General features: G+C 37.7%; 1 protein-coding gene across 1 annotated transcript; it reads right to left on the bottom strand.

Moving 5' to 3' along the window:
* Positions 1–9248: 9248 nt before the first annotated feature.
* Positions 9249–13826, bottom strand: klf1 (Kruppel like factor 1 (erythroid)). The gene is made up of 3 exons (XM_008279927.1): positions 13531–13826; positions 11348–12203; positions 9249–11258 (listed from the first exon to the last, which is right to left on the bottom strand). Exons 1-3 carry the CDS (start codon positions 13603–13605, stop codon positions 11083–11085), a joined length of 1107 nt encoding a protein of 368 aa, XP_008278149.1. The 5' UTR covers positions 13606–13826; the 3' UTR covers positions 9249–11082.
* Positions 13827–14769: the final 943 nt, after the last annotated feature.

Genomic DNA, 14769 nt, shown 5'->3' with positions numbered 1-14769 from the left:
TTGTCACTAATTGTATTAAAGTTTGCAGATGTATTTACAATATTAAACTTTAACAGTTAAAGACAGATCAGACATAAATTACTTAGCATTTATTTGTGGATTGTCTTACAAGGTAGGAATGCTTATTAGACCATTTTAATTAAGTGTCTGCAGGCAAGGCTGTTTTCAGAATGTGCAATGTTCACTGTATTAGTTAACTTAGTTTGCATGCTAATATTTACTACTATTTTGCAGCTGAGATGATGGAACTGTCATTTCTTTTGCTACTAACCAAAGTATTGAACTAGTTCAGAATATGGCCTGATGGTGTCACCAACATTCCTATAAGCAATGCAGAATGGGATGTGAATATGTTTACTGAAGTTCATGACAATCAGCCTATAATAGATGCGGAGACATTTCCATCTGGACCAAAGTAGTGGGTTGAGCAACAGTGCAATTGCTACAGTCACAAACAACATTAAACAAAGGACCAGATAACTATTTAGTTCAAATCAATGTGTTTCAAGAAATGCAAACCTTGAAGTGTAATTTCAAGGTATACATTGAACTTATCCATGTTGTTTTCTCCTGACTAGATCCTTGCTTGTGTTGTATCCACTCTCAGATGTACGTCGCTTTGGATAAAAGCATCTGCAAAATGAAACTGTAGATTGTAGATTGTAATTTTGTTAGTGCAGCACTTCATCTTTTTTTGCATTTTTGTAGATGATTTATCGAAAAATTCCAGATAAAAAAAGTTGGTTAATAGATGTAAAAAGTTCCTTCTCTGGAACTTCATATTCATGTTCACACACAAGTTTTTTGCACTAGGCTGTAGTGGCCAGCAGTTCTTGGCTTTATTTTTTTGCCACTTGGTGACTTCTCTGTAGTCATCTCTGTAAAACCAGAATGATTTGCCAGGAAGGGAAAAGGGAGTATAACCATAATCCCTTCGATACAGTATATTGATCATCCGTGCTGACCCTCCACAACTCTTTTTGTGTGTCTTTGTTTTGAGTCAAAGATTGATGCTGCAACATTGAACCACATCGCTGGACATGCTTCGCCAACAACGTGTCCACGTTCCGCATTATATAACTGAAATGTTGTGCAAAATTGCAAAGCAACAATGCTTGTTCCTTCATGGAGAAGTTAAAATTCTGCTGAAAAGCAGCTGACTTCCAGTGCAGTGGATAAACATTGTGCAGAAGCATGAAAACCCACCTCTTCATAAATGCACTCGTATATTGGAGATGTGAAAAAATCAATTGAACGGTTGAATGCTTCATTTATCACTTACGGTCTAAGTGACCAGCAGCATGTAGAAACACAGACAGAGTAAACAAGAAAAATAGGCTCTACCTGTGTCCCCAATTACATCTTCTAGAAATATCAGCATTCGATGCTATTACTGAGAAAACAGGTACTTTTTCATATAGATTAAATCCAAGGGTAACAGAAGCTCAGAGCCAAACACTGTGTGTGTAATACTTCCATCTTTATGAGAACCAATTTGAATTTGACAGTAAATTTTACAGACAAGATTTATGTTTAGACTGAGGTTCGGTAGTTCAGACATGTTGTGACGGGGTTAATTTTGTCTGCAAATTACCTCTCTGCACCCCAAATCCTGCCCACTGGCTTGAAAGGCATGTTATCTTTTCTTTTTTTTAAATAACTGAAATTGCACCATTTGTCAGAAGCAGAAACTGTAAAACAATAAAAGAAGAAGTAGATTTTCAACTTTCCGAAAGTCTTTGAATTAATTATCTGTGAAGTGTGTGACTTCACCAAATCTAAGCTAAAAAAAAAAAAAAGATATTTCATCAAAATCAATTTATTTCACATATCTCATTTTTAAAAAATATCCTAAATAAGTTGTTTGCGTTAAATCAATTATTCAAAAAGCTAAAAAAAAAAAAAAAATTTTTTTTAAAACAATTAAAATAAAATAAAAAATCTGCACTTCTTGGTGCAACTGTGAAGCCATTAGTGACTCAGCTGCAACCAACAGTCACATGAATTAAAAAACAAAAAGATATGGAGGCAAATTAAAAATGCAAGTAGTAAAATATCAATAGTATGTAGAGTCACCATTTTTCTAGTTTTAGTAACACTTGGACACTCTTGGGAAGTACTTGTACTTGCTATTTCCAGGTTTTTTTTCACTAAGAAATTAACCTTTTTTCTTTTTCTTTTTTTAAATTAATTATTAATTGATCATTATAACCGTAATATACTGCACAGTTTTTTTGTTTTGTTTTGTTTTGTGTTTTTAGTTTCCTCCACTGCTAAACATTCGTGTGCTGTTTCCACAGATGTTCAGGACTTTCTATTGAAATGAAATTGTTCCCACTATATGTAAAATATGTGAAAGGAGCAAGAAAAATGCCTAGAAACTACTCAGAGTTCAGAGGGTTCAACAACAAATGTGCACCACCAATTTCTCATTTTATATCCATGTTGCTACACAGTGGGAGTACTGTTGAACTGGTAAGAAAAAAGCTTTGTCAGATCTGAGAAAGTAACTCAGATGACATCGCTTTTATAACTTCATCTTGTGGTTTTACTTGGAAAAATCTGTGCAACAAATTGGGTACAAATCTGAAACGGGGAAACACAGTTGTCCCATATCAGATCTCCTGATAGAGACTGAAAGTTAGAACATCTTTGACTCTGCTGCGGAGGTTCTTCTTTTTCTTTTTTTTTTAGAGATGTCATAGCAAATTGTTGGATTTAGGGTTTAGGTTTGCAGGCTTGGGAACATATTATGTCATTTGGGGGCTGTGCTGTATGTGCGTTCATGTGTGTGTTAAGCTTCATTAGCTCCTTGAAAAACAAAGGCACTGGCTGCCAGTTCAGAGCGGACTGTGGCCTTGTTTGACTTCATGTGTGTGATCGCTCAAGTTCAAACCAGGAGAATCAGCTCACTGCCTCTCCCCCGTCTCCCCCCGTCCTCCCTGTTTCCATGCCTCCCCTTTTTGACATGTCTCGACACACTTGGACACCGAGTCCCTTCCAGTAGTCTTTGTACTATAGCAGCTTTCATCGCTCTAATCCTTCTTTTGGAGAGCCGACCAAGATTCCCAAAATGTGAGCTTGCGTAATAGCAAACAAACAACAAATAGTTCTTCAAATTCGTACATATAATCTTAACCCATTAAGACCTAAGGGGCCCTCATGCAAACAAACATGCATGTTGCATCAAGTCTTGATAGGATAAAGTAATATACAGGAAGGGGTTAAGTCAAGAGGGAAAAAAAACAGACATTTACAGTGGAAGTCTTTTCCTTTTGTTGATTTTCAACATTGAACGAAGATAAATTTATCTGGGTTTTTTGGACAAAAATTTCTAACAAAAAGACTCTTTCATGTCAAAGATTTCCACAGAGTAATGTAAATTCATAAACAATATAAAATAAGTGATTGCATAAGTATTTGCCAACTTTAAAGTGACTCACCTAAAATAACACATCTACAGATAGTTGGTGCTAGAAGTCACACAATTAATAGAGATTGTCTGAGTGGAGCGGATATGTCTCCAATGACTGTAGTATGAAGACAGCTGTATCTGGAAGGTCTCGTCACTGGTAAATCAGTACTCCTGGATATATAACTACACCATGAAGACAAAAGAAAACTTTAAGGAACTCTGTGAAAGGCTTATTGAAAAGCACAAGTCAGGGGATGGATACAGAAATATGTTTAAAATACTGGATATGCCTTAGAGTACAGTTAAATCCATTATTAAGACATGGAAGGAATATGCCACATGTGAATCGGCCATCATCAAAAACTGAGTGACCGTGCAAGAAAGAAAATAGTGTGGGGGGCCACCAAGACACCTATGACTCCGCTCAAGGAGTTACAAGCTTTAGTGCTAAGATGGTAGAAACTGTTCATTCAGCAACTGTTGTTGTTCTTCACCAGTTAAAGCTTTATGAAAGAGTGGCAAAGAGAAAGACACTGTTGAAAAAAATCATTCAAATCTCAATTAGAGTTTGCCAGAAGGTATTTGAGAGAGATGTGTTGTAGACATCAGCCATAGCACATCATCACAAGCACATCATCCCTGACATAAAGCATGGTGGTGGCAGCATCGTGGTGTAGGGATGCTTCTCAGCAGCAGGCCCTGGATTACTTGTAAAGGTGGAAGGTAAAATGAATGCAGCAAAGCATAGAGAAATCCTGGAGGACAATCTGATGTGGTCTGCAAGAGAACAGCAACTTGGGAGAAGATTTTTTTTTTTTTCCCAGCACACAGTGACCCAAACCATACAGACAAAATTACACAGAAATGATGTGAATGTTTTCGAGTGACCGAGTCAGAGCACAGACCTCAGTCCAATTGAGAATTTGTGTCTAGACTTTAAATGGGCTGGTCACTCATGGTGTCTGAGCAAAATGTAAGAGCTTGGACAGCCTTTGTGTCTCACAGTGCAGTGAGAAAGAGAGACAGGAAAGTGGGGCAGAAGCATGGGGGGAGGACATGTGGGAAAGGGTCATGAGTGGGATTCGAACTCATGACCTCCAAATCAGGACTGTAGTCCTGTACATGGGACGCTCAACCCGGTGAGCTATAGCGGCATCCCATAGAAATAAATTCTTGTCCAAAAAAACAAATTATTTTCCCACAATTCAATGTTGAAAAGCAAAAGAAGGGGGGAAACTTCCAAAGAGAACAAATACGTCATTTCTAGGAACTGTATTTGATCAGCCTTTAGAAATCATCATCTCTCCTCCCACACTGAAAGTCACCAGTTTGTCTGAAAATGTGCAACCTTTAGAAAACACAAATGTAGATGCCTCATTTAAGAAGCTGGTATCAGTGCCTCCCTGAAGTAGCCAGGTTTAATTATGCAGAGAAAATTAATTTAAAGATACTGTCTGGAGAGACAGAGCTCCTGAAATATTAACACAACAACATACTGCAGTGGTGTATTCGTGTGTGTTTCTCAGTGGGTGCATGAGTGCAGAAGTTTGTTTGGTGAACTGAGGTGACTCTGCTGCATTAAAAATGTCCCTGTCTGGTTCTCCTCAGTAACGCTGCTGCTTCTGCTTAGTCCACTGAGGATGTTACAGAACGCCTTTGCCTTTTAGTGGACAATATTTCCCTGCAGGGTTGAAGTATCTGAAAATATTGTCATCGTTCTATAATTAGTAATGACTGCAGTTGTTTACATGTTGAGAACTGATAGCATACAGTTTATGTACAATATTTTTAACAGTATGTTCTCTTTCACATGGCTTCTGACTTTACAAAGTTGAAGGGAAGGCAAATAGAGAATGATGGTAAATTTACTTCAGTAGACAAATTCTTTATTCATGTTACTATCAGTATCATTTCGATTATTTCGTGAGCATTACTTTTACCAAAAGTAGAAATTACCCTGCTTCACCTTGTCAAAGTTTCTCTTTCTTCCTGCTCTCCTTAATTTGATTAAACATAAGACCTGAAATGACCTCATCATGGGGGAAACTCATACTCAGAAATTGAATAATCTATGTTCTTCCACAGAGCAAAAAACAAGAAAGAGATGGAATTTAATTACACTTCTGTCCTCAGCATACCTTTTCTTCCTCTGCTCAGCATTCATGTTGTTCTTCTGCGGTTTCATGAGGGGGAGCAAAGAAAGAAAGGAAGAAAACGGGCTGCTTTCTCTCCTAAAACAATCAAATCAAATGGTTTACATTAATACTTTTGCAGTGAGGATTTACGAAAAAAAAGAAACCTAATAGGATAACAGAAACCAAATGCATGCCAGAACATTGCATTAGTGTAATTGTTTGTAGAACATGGTTGTCAGGTTTTAAGCCTTGACCCGGTCACACGCATTACAATAATGACATTTTTCACCTTTGACCAGTTTAGTGCACTGCTGTGCTTTGTTCACATGGAAACTAGGAAGGAAAAATATTTCATGGCTCAATATATCGATTTTCGGTCATACATCAGTGCTTGTTTTGTGAACTGTCGATACTTCAGTCATGCATACCGCCTCTACAGAAAGAACTACGACATGATGCAAACAGGGAAGGAGGAACTGGAAGGTGGAAGTGGAAAGGAGATTTGTTTCAGAGTTTTTTTGTTTGTTCTAATCGGGGCACTACAGGTCAGAACTTACCTCTGTCCTCATGTCACCTCTAAATCCCAAATGACTTACCCCTGAGCGCCGTGCCAAAATAAACTCACGCTGTAGATGGAGCCTCATGACCATCACTAACCTGATGGGGATGTTGATTTATCTCCCAACGTGGAACATCTTGCGATGTGACTCACAGATTACTGATGGAGTATTTCTGTTGCACTATAATTATCATAATAACTTGTTTACATGTTTGGCTGTTGTTAGGCTACCAATGCACTGATGTGTGCCTGGTGTGGATGTTAGTGGCTCTGGATTAGCAGGATCAAGGAACCATGACAGTGCAGCAAAAAGAAAACTTGGAGTGGAGTTTATTAAGTCCTTTGTATGGGTCAAACAACAACAAAAAAAACCCCCAAAAACAATGGATCCTGTGTTGCCAAGTTCAGGCCATCAGATAAATCAAGACATTTACAAAGGTGGCTGTTTGAGAGTTAAAGATACTATTACTCTTCATGTTTTTTTTTTAATCCATAAAAGTTGGGTTTTATTACACTGGCTTGCAGATTTCTGTTGATGTGAGTGTTTCATGTTTGTTTCTTAGGCACTTATTCCATATTATCAAAGGTAAATCTCATTGATTTTACTCACAAAGACTGTTGAAGGACTTAGATGGGATTGAAAACATGAAAACATTGTATTAATGTCTTTTGTGTCCCCAGGGACAGAGACTGAGGTAGACAAGGTTTAAAATGAAAAAAAAAAAAGATTTAAAGGTTTAAAAGGGAAAAAAATACTTTAAAAAGTCTAGTAGACCTCTATAGCCTGCTGCTCATCTCTATTATCCATATCTCTATGAGACCTCTACCTTATGTTTATGACATTGTGACTTTTTTCTAATTCTACATATGTTTTATTTATTCATTTATTTATTTATTTTAAATATTTTTCCTTTCTAATGTCTTTGTGTTATTGCACAGCCTGGAAAACAGTCACTTTGCATTTCACTGCACCTTCTGTATGAGTATGTGATGAATAAAACCTTTGAATCTTGAATGTCATTTGAGGCCAGAGGCTCTAGATTCCAGTAGCCACTACTTGCACTGCACAGTCAAGTCCATGGTTGGTAAGATTGTGGGTATTGTAGGCACCAGTTTAGAAAAGAAAAGGAAGACTTGGGGGGAAAAAAAGAGAAAAAGAAAAAAAAGGCTGCTTTCTCTGGTTCTGCTTTAAGAGCAAAAGCCAAAGTTCCACAGTTGTAATTATAGCTTCAATGTTAAACGCATTTACAAGTTTGAAAACTTGAAATTAAAATGAAAATACCTCTGATATGGCATCAACACAGCATTAGAATTGTACTGAACAAAAAAATATGAAAGCAGCATGCTAATGGTCTTTTATCTGGCTTAGAGAAAAAGTAAAAAACTCCTATTTCTGTTCTTATTGTTAGAAAAGGTTATATTTAGCCACTTGTGCACAAAAAGTGGAAAAAGTAACAAAGGGAAAGATGATAATGAACTGAATGCTAGTATGTTAGTTAGAGCTGGAGCCAGGCATTTTCATGTTCACAGCTTCACCATTTGTTGTCTAATAATTCATATCAGCATGGTAAAAAAGACAATTTGCCACATGATGTTCTGGATAACCGACAAAATGATTCTGTCTCCCAAAATATCTGCCAACCTCATCAAGACCAGGACAGCCTGCCACAAACCTGCATCAACAACCTGCACTACAAGATGCAGACATCTAATGCACGGACAATCTTCCCTTTATCATTTCCAATATAGTGCATACTTGGCTGTTTCCTGGCATTCTCTCTGTTGTAGAGATGTCGTGTAACAATAAACACTTGTGTTTAAAAGAAAGGATAGAATTACATGAAACATTATATGATGCATCCTGCTGCCCCCACCATGATGCCTCCTGTTACAAAAGGACAATAAATTCTAATAACTTGTTTAACTGTAAACTAAATTTTATAATTCATCCTACATCCACCCAACCGGTTGAGGCAGATGGCCGTCCCTCCCTGAGCCTGGTTCTGTCGGAGTTTTTTTCCCCCTGCGGCGGTTTTCGGTTCCTTCCCACTGTTGTGGACTGCTTGTGGACTGCTGAAGCTTATAGGGAATCCAAATGTTTTGGATTGTTGGGTGTTTCTGTCTCTGCCTTTGTGAAGCGCTATGAGATGACTTGTTGTTGTAAATATGCGCTATACAAATAAAATTGAATTGAATTGAATTGAATGCATCTATATGGATAATTAGTGACGATTTAAAATAGACTCATGAGGACAACATGTGACTGAGTCACAACAGTTTCATCTTTTTTATTTTTCTGACATTGCTGGGATTCAGTTAGTGCTTGACCCTTTGTAGCATTTAATTTGCCAGAAATTATTTGTCAAATGACATTAAAAGCCACAGGTTATAACAGTATGTGTGATTAAAACTTAAAGTGTCCTCTTTGTATTCTTAACTTTGTTTCCAAAAGCATGCAGATTCATTGTTGTGTGTGCATGCATAAGCATGTGTTGCAAATGTTGGTGGACGGTCGTCTGCTTTTCTCTGTTTGTCTTTCCTGAGGGTATAACCGACATGCTGAGATGTATTAGAGAGACAGACAGGGACAGAGGGAGCTACATAATGTGACGGCGACCTCCATCATCTGACATAATCAGGATGAATCAGTGTGTGCTGGGTTACATAAGCAGATTCTCATCCTAACTTCACCCTTGCTCAGATTAGAAGCACAGCACACTCAGCTGCCAGCAGCCTGCTGATACCATCCTGCAGGCATGAGGGCTGAAACAACAAGAGAAGACTGCCACCTGAAGCCCAAAGCCTGACATTGCACTTGGTATTTGCATCTTTTGAAAAACTGTGTTTTGTATTCACACTGCTCTCATTTTGCCAGCCCAGTTTGTAGAATACAGCATAAATAATATACATATATCCCATATATATACATGTATATCCCAACAAGCACTGGGCAAAAGTTGAGGTTCACCCTGGATGCGTTTCATATCCCTCTTACTGCTCACACCAAGAAACTGACAACTGTGTACGCTTATACTCATCTACAGTCAATTTAGAATCAACAATTGACCTATCATGTATAGTTGGGATTGTCTGAGACAAAAGATAGTAAATAAGCTATGAATAATCCTACGCCAGGAAGTAGTTTTACAGCATTAGAAGTCTTTATTTTGGGAATTACAATGACAGTAACAACACATGAAAGACCTTAAAGCACTTTTTTGAAAATATTTAAACATTGTACAATATTATAGAGTCTTCTTTTGATATAAAAGATCACGATAATAAATATGCTACTCATTTTCAGATGAAGATAAACAGCTGAGAAAGATGCAAATTATGTACAGCTTTGAAAACTTAGAGAAAAGAGAAAGAAAAAGGCATACATGCATTTTTTTCTTAAATTAAAACTTATGAACAAATAGAAAAAATACATAACCCTACATTTAACATGGACTTTATGGCGTATTTAATTAAAGCTTTGTTACTTCATCAGTAAGCTGTGAGCTCCTACTGGATATATTACTGTGTGTTGTATTATAACCCACATTAAGTTATTTTGTTAGTGTTCACATGCCGCTGTATAGATGCCCACAGTGTGTACAGTGTTTGTCGAAGTGACCTTTATTGCTTTGCTTTATACACGCTGTCTTTAAATTATAAGTATATGGTCTTGTATTGTAGCTGCTTGCACTTCTAGAGGATCAATTTTTAGACCTTAAGAGCGAGGACATCTTGCCAGTTTTTCAGTTGGTTGAATAAGTAGGTCTTGGTTTTTGTGTTTGTGTCTATGTTTAGGAGTAAGTTTAGGATGAGGATTGGAGTCGGGCACATCGTTGTGCTGCTTATAAGGGGAATCATTACACCATTAAAGGTCCTATAAGTATAAATCTGTGTGGCAGGCAAGTCTTTAAATTTCACTGTAATATGTTTCAACATTGTGTCTATTGACAGTGTTCAAATGAACAGTTTGAGATCATAGGGAATTAATTTTAAAAGCCTTGACTCTAACATTAAAATGGAAATGCACCAATTTTGAACATCAAAATCTGTTCACTGCTGCATTTGTGAATAAAGTTGGATCAAGCTGAAAACGATCAGATAAATTATCAATTAAAATGACATTACTTCACTTAACATCAGACAAGCTAGCTTAACTGACCTCTAGCCTCTTCCTATTGGTTGCTAGAGGCCACATCATAAAGCCAGTTCAGAAGTGCCTAAAACCTGCATCTTTTCTAGCAACCACCAGGGGGCAACTCCTCTGGAAAATAAGTCAGATTGTATTGAACTCAATGAGAAAAACCTTCTTTCTCACTTGATTTGTCACCTCTGAAAATTCTCCAAATGGATATATGGTCTCATTTGCTAGTTTCAGGTCTCCTTGACTACAGCATAATGCTCATATCTGAAATTATGGTCTGATTTAGAGGAAAATGGAAGATAAAACAGGATATTATTTAGAATGTGGCAACCTTGTGATCGAAAAGTTGCTATTATATGGGTGTGCAAAGTGACCTGAAGTCCTCAGTCAGATTCCCTCACTTGTCATCTCTGGTTTCTAAAGACCAACAAGTTGATGGCCAAATTCTAACTCAAGACTTAATGGTCTACAAATGTGTGGGTGATGTCATCCATCTTTTATATAGTCTATGGCAATTATGCTCTTCACAAACCCAGATCTCTGACTCACCTGTTGGCTGTCTAGTTGGTTTATGGATAATATTGGTTAAAATATGATATTTCTCATTCTGCTGCATCTTTTGATGCTTTCTACAAACGGTATTTATCATTTGTGGATATCAAGTGAATGTTAAGGCTTTGGAATTTGAACTGAGTCATTTGTTTTTTTAAATAAACCCAAAACAGACAAAACATTTTTGGAAATGACAACATGGCAGTGTGTCCAAGTCCCAGATTCAGTCATAAGTTGTTTAAATGGCAGAGCTTTGTATTTTTATGTGCATGTGTGAGCTTCAGGTGTGTCTCTTCATGTGCAGAGCCAGATGGTCTGAGCGAGAGAAGGCCCTCTGACACAGCAGACACTCGTAGGGTTTTTGACCTGTGTGCTTGCGGTAGTGACGCGTCAGCTCGTCTGAGCGGGCAAACTTCCAGCTGCAGCCCTCCCATGAACAGTGGTAAGGCTTCTCCCCTGATAATTAAACAATATTTCATTATTATTGTTATTAAAGATTGATGAAATGAATTTACGTGCTGAGATCTGATGTCTTGTCTGGTTACCTGTGTGAGTGCGAAGGTGAGCCTTGAGGTGAGAGCTCTTGGTGTAGGTCTTGCTGCAGCCGGGATATTCACAGCTGTGGATGGCGGGCCTCTTTTTCCCTGTCGCTCTCCTGCCACGCTTCCCCTCCACCCCACCAGGGGGCAGCTGGGGTCCGACCAGCAGGGGCTGAGGGTGAAGGGACAAATGTCCAGCGGCCTGGCTGTGGGTGTAGTCACAGAAAAGGCTGGCGTTGTGATTAAAGTGGGGCATGTAGGTGTAGTGTCGGGGGTCTGGGGTCACAGCTTGAGGTAGCATGAACCTGCTGTCAGGGAAGGTCATCATGGAGGGGAGCTGCTGGGGATAGTAGGGGTTGAAGTCCCATGATGTGACCTTACTGATGCTTCCTCTGCCGTGCGCGTCCATATTTCCTCCATGGGGGAAGTCAAACTGATTTACATTATGTACATTAGGAAATGAAGTCCGACCTGTTTGGTCGTCACTATAACCTCTGTGGTACAGCTCTGGCTGGACTGTGGTGGCCTCAGGAGGTGACAGGAGCTCAGCCATGAGGCTCCCACTGTTCATCTGCAGACCTTCCTGCCCTGCTTGGTCCTTAAACATGGCCGCCTCATGGTACACTCTGCTTGGGTCGAGCTGTGGGAGCCGCTGGGTGTTGCTGTCCAGAGAGGGGTTGAGGTCAGGCGAAGGGCTGCTCCAGTCTGACAGCAGGAACTCAATGTCCCAAGATGCTTGGCTGTCATCATCCAGGAGCTCCTCTGCCATTTGTTGAGAGACCTGCAGCTGCTCAGAGCTGCTTGGTGACAGTTTGCTGCTCGGAGGGTCCAAAGGAAGAGAGCCTCCATCAGACTTCCACACCTGAGTGGTGTTGGAAAGCAGTGAGAAGAGATGATCAGTAAGGATAACGTGTGAAAAATGAAAACTGCACATTCAATTAGCATTTAGATGACAGATTCATAAATGTGTAACCCATCTTTATTGCTGTTTTAGTGTTATTGTTATTGCTTGCTGCAGTTGTTCCTCTCTTCTATACTGACTGTAAAGATATTCTTCTATACTGACTGTAAAGATATTCTTTTGTGATAAGTGTCCAATCCAACAACTTCATTATTTAAAAAAACATTTTTTTCTAAAGTTCACTTGAAGCCTCATAGCCGCTCCTGTGTGGAACCAAATCAAGTGGGTATTTTCTAAATTTACAGTCTTTATTGTACAAACTTTTGTTGCGGAAAAAATTAAACCTTGTATTAGAAAAACAGACTTACCAAAGTCAAATTGCAAAAATTACATATTAGATTCTGCTGAATTTTTTTTTTATTATTTATTTTTTTACAGAGACCAGTTAAGCTGAATTTTATCCTCTATCACTGACATTAAAGTTTATTTAGAAAAGGAATTTTGTGACCAGTATGAATTGGAAAAAAAAAAAAAAAAAAAAAAACGGGACTGAGTAATGAATCCAAATATTATCAAAACTGCAAATTGGCCAAGTGCAATATTCAAACTGCAGGAGTTGCATTATGATAAAAGGCAAAATGTATTGCAACATACGATTATAAATGAGTCATTGTGGTGCTACAGAGACACCCTGGCTACAAATTATATTATCCAGATGTCATGAAAAATAATTGTTTGGTACAGCAAAATTATATTTGTTCCACTTGGGGAAAAAAATGCAAAAATAACTATTCCCACTAAGAAAATTGTCAAAATAATCTAAGCATTATTATCATTTTTAATTTTGTTTTTGTACATTATTCAGCCCTAACAGGAACCACTACAGAGACCAGTTAACCTCTTTAGTGCACATGTAGACATGTGGGATTAAATTTACTTTCATTTAGGATTAAAGCAAATTAATAAATACAGTAAACCAACATTTCCCTCCCTGTAGCTCATCAGAGTTACTTCAAACTCTAATGTTTTTCATAAGCTGTTCAACTCATTTTGCATCAGTTTAGATGTAAAAGTTTGTTAAGTTCTACACTGCAGTGAAAGACAGACATGTATGTCACATAAACTTTAAATAAAGTCTACAAATAATCAACAGAATCATACAGATCATACAATTTGTGGTTCACTTAGATATACAGTTGTTTTTACCGCTTCGGCTCCGAACAGTCACTTCTTCAAGTAAAGTAGTATGTTTCTGTGTGAGGAAATGAAATATCTGAATGATACTTACTTTCATATTGTCACTGGAGTGAGAGAGGTTGGAGAACGAGCTGAAGGACGGGAGCACAGCCTGGGTAACAGCCATCAAGCACTTTGATATGGAGGCAGGTGCAACAAACAACAATAACAGTGAAGTTTCTTGTTTCTTTTTGGATTTTTTTTCCTTCTTTTTAAATTTTTTTTAACATGACTGTCTTGCCCTGAGCTAACGGAAAGGCCTGTCGTCCCACTTACAGTCTACTCAGTTCTCGCTAAACCTTCTGTCTCCTTTTAGTTTTATTCCTCCTTGCGCTATCTTTCCCTCCTCTCTCTTGTCTATCTCTGTCAGCTGCGAGTCCAACTTCAAATCTCTCTTTTTCCTGTAGGTTTTGACCGTTAGGAGGTGGAGCATAAGTGTGAATTACTTAACTGGCTTCTTTTTCTTTATCCCTTAACATTGGTTATTTGTTAGAAACTCTCTCTCTACTATCTCACATCAATTCACTGTCTTCCTGATCTCTGGGATTTTAAAGTTAAAAAATAAAAAAATTCTGAAAACAGGGATGCGCATCAAACTGTCATTCCACCTTGTATATTTGAAGAAATGCCAAGAAACTTCAATTTATTTGTTATCCTAAAGCTACTTTTAGAGCTTTAAAAGATAATAACTTTACATAGGAACTAGTTGAGATAGGTACAGCAAATAAAGTCACATTTTCCTCAAAACAAAAAAAAAGATGGGCGTTTGGAAATCACATGATGATTAAAAACATGTCATTTACTACAATTTGTTTAAACTCATAATGTAGAATTTTAAAGCTACAGACAAACACGAGACAGAAATTCCATGTTGGTTTTTGGCTGTACAATGCAAAACTAATAGTAACTTTTTTTAAATTTCCTATTTATGCAACATAAATATCACAGAATGTGAACAAGCCCAACTGTCTGATATCAAAACAGGCAAACTGGGACAAAATGCAGAACAACTGTTAAGCCCATAAAACTTAAAAATAAACAGTCAAATTTTTTATCATTGATATCTGAAAAAGTATTTGAAAAATAAATATAATTAAGAAGAAATTTTGAAAAAAATAAGATATTATTCCAAATATAATAATAACAATCCAAATATTATTTAAGGACCTAAAATGTCTATAAAATGCGGTAAAATTAAGCCTGTAGTCTAACGGCGCAGTAAACAGATGATCGGCTCTTATCAGATGACTGGCCCCTATCTAATAAAGCATGCTTTGGAGTGTACGAGTTC

Source organism: Stegastes partitus, unplaced genomic scaffold (assembly GCF_000690725.1).
Source record: "Stegastes partitus isolate 25-593 unplaced genomic scaffold, Stegastes_partitus-1.0.2 Scaffold176, whole genome shotgun sequence".
In the NCBI taxonomy this organism is placed as follows: Eukaryota; Metazoa; Chordata; class Actinopteri; family Pomacentridae; genus Stegastes; species Stegastes partitus.
Note: the sequence above shows the minus strand (reverse complement) of the source record. Positions and strands in the feature narration are given on the sequence as shown.

Coding starts and splice junctions, on each gene's coding strand:
- klf1 (XM_008279927.1), bottom strand. CDS start 13,605: ATGGCTGTTACCCAGGCTGTGCTCCCGTCCTTCAGCTCGTTCTCCAAC. Junction 12,204..13,530: donor ACTCCAGTGACAATATGAAA/GTAAGTATCATT, acceptor AACACCACTCAG/GTGTGGAAGTCTGATGGAGG. Junction 11,259..11,347: donor TCACCTTCGCACTCACACAG/GTAACCAGACAA, acceptor TTTAATTATCAG/GGGAGAAGCCTTACCACTGT.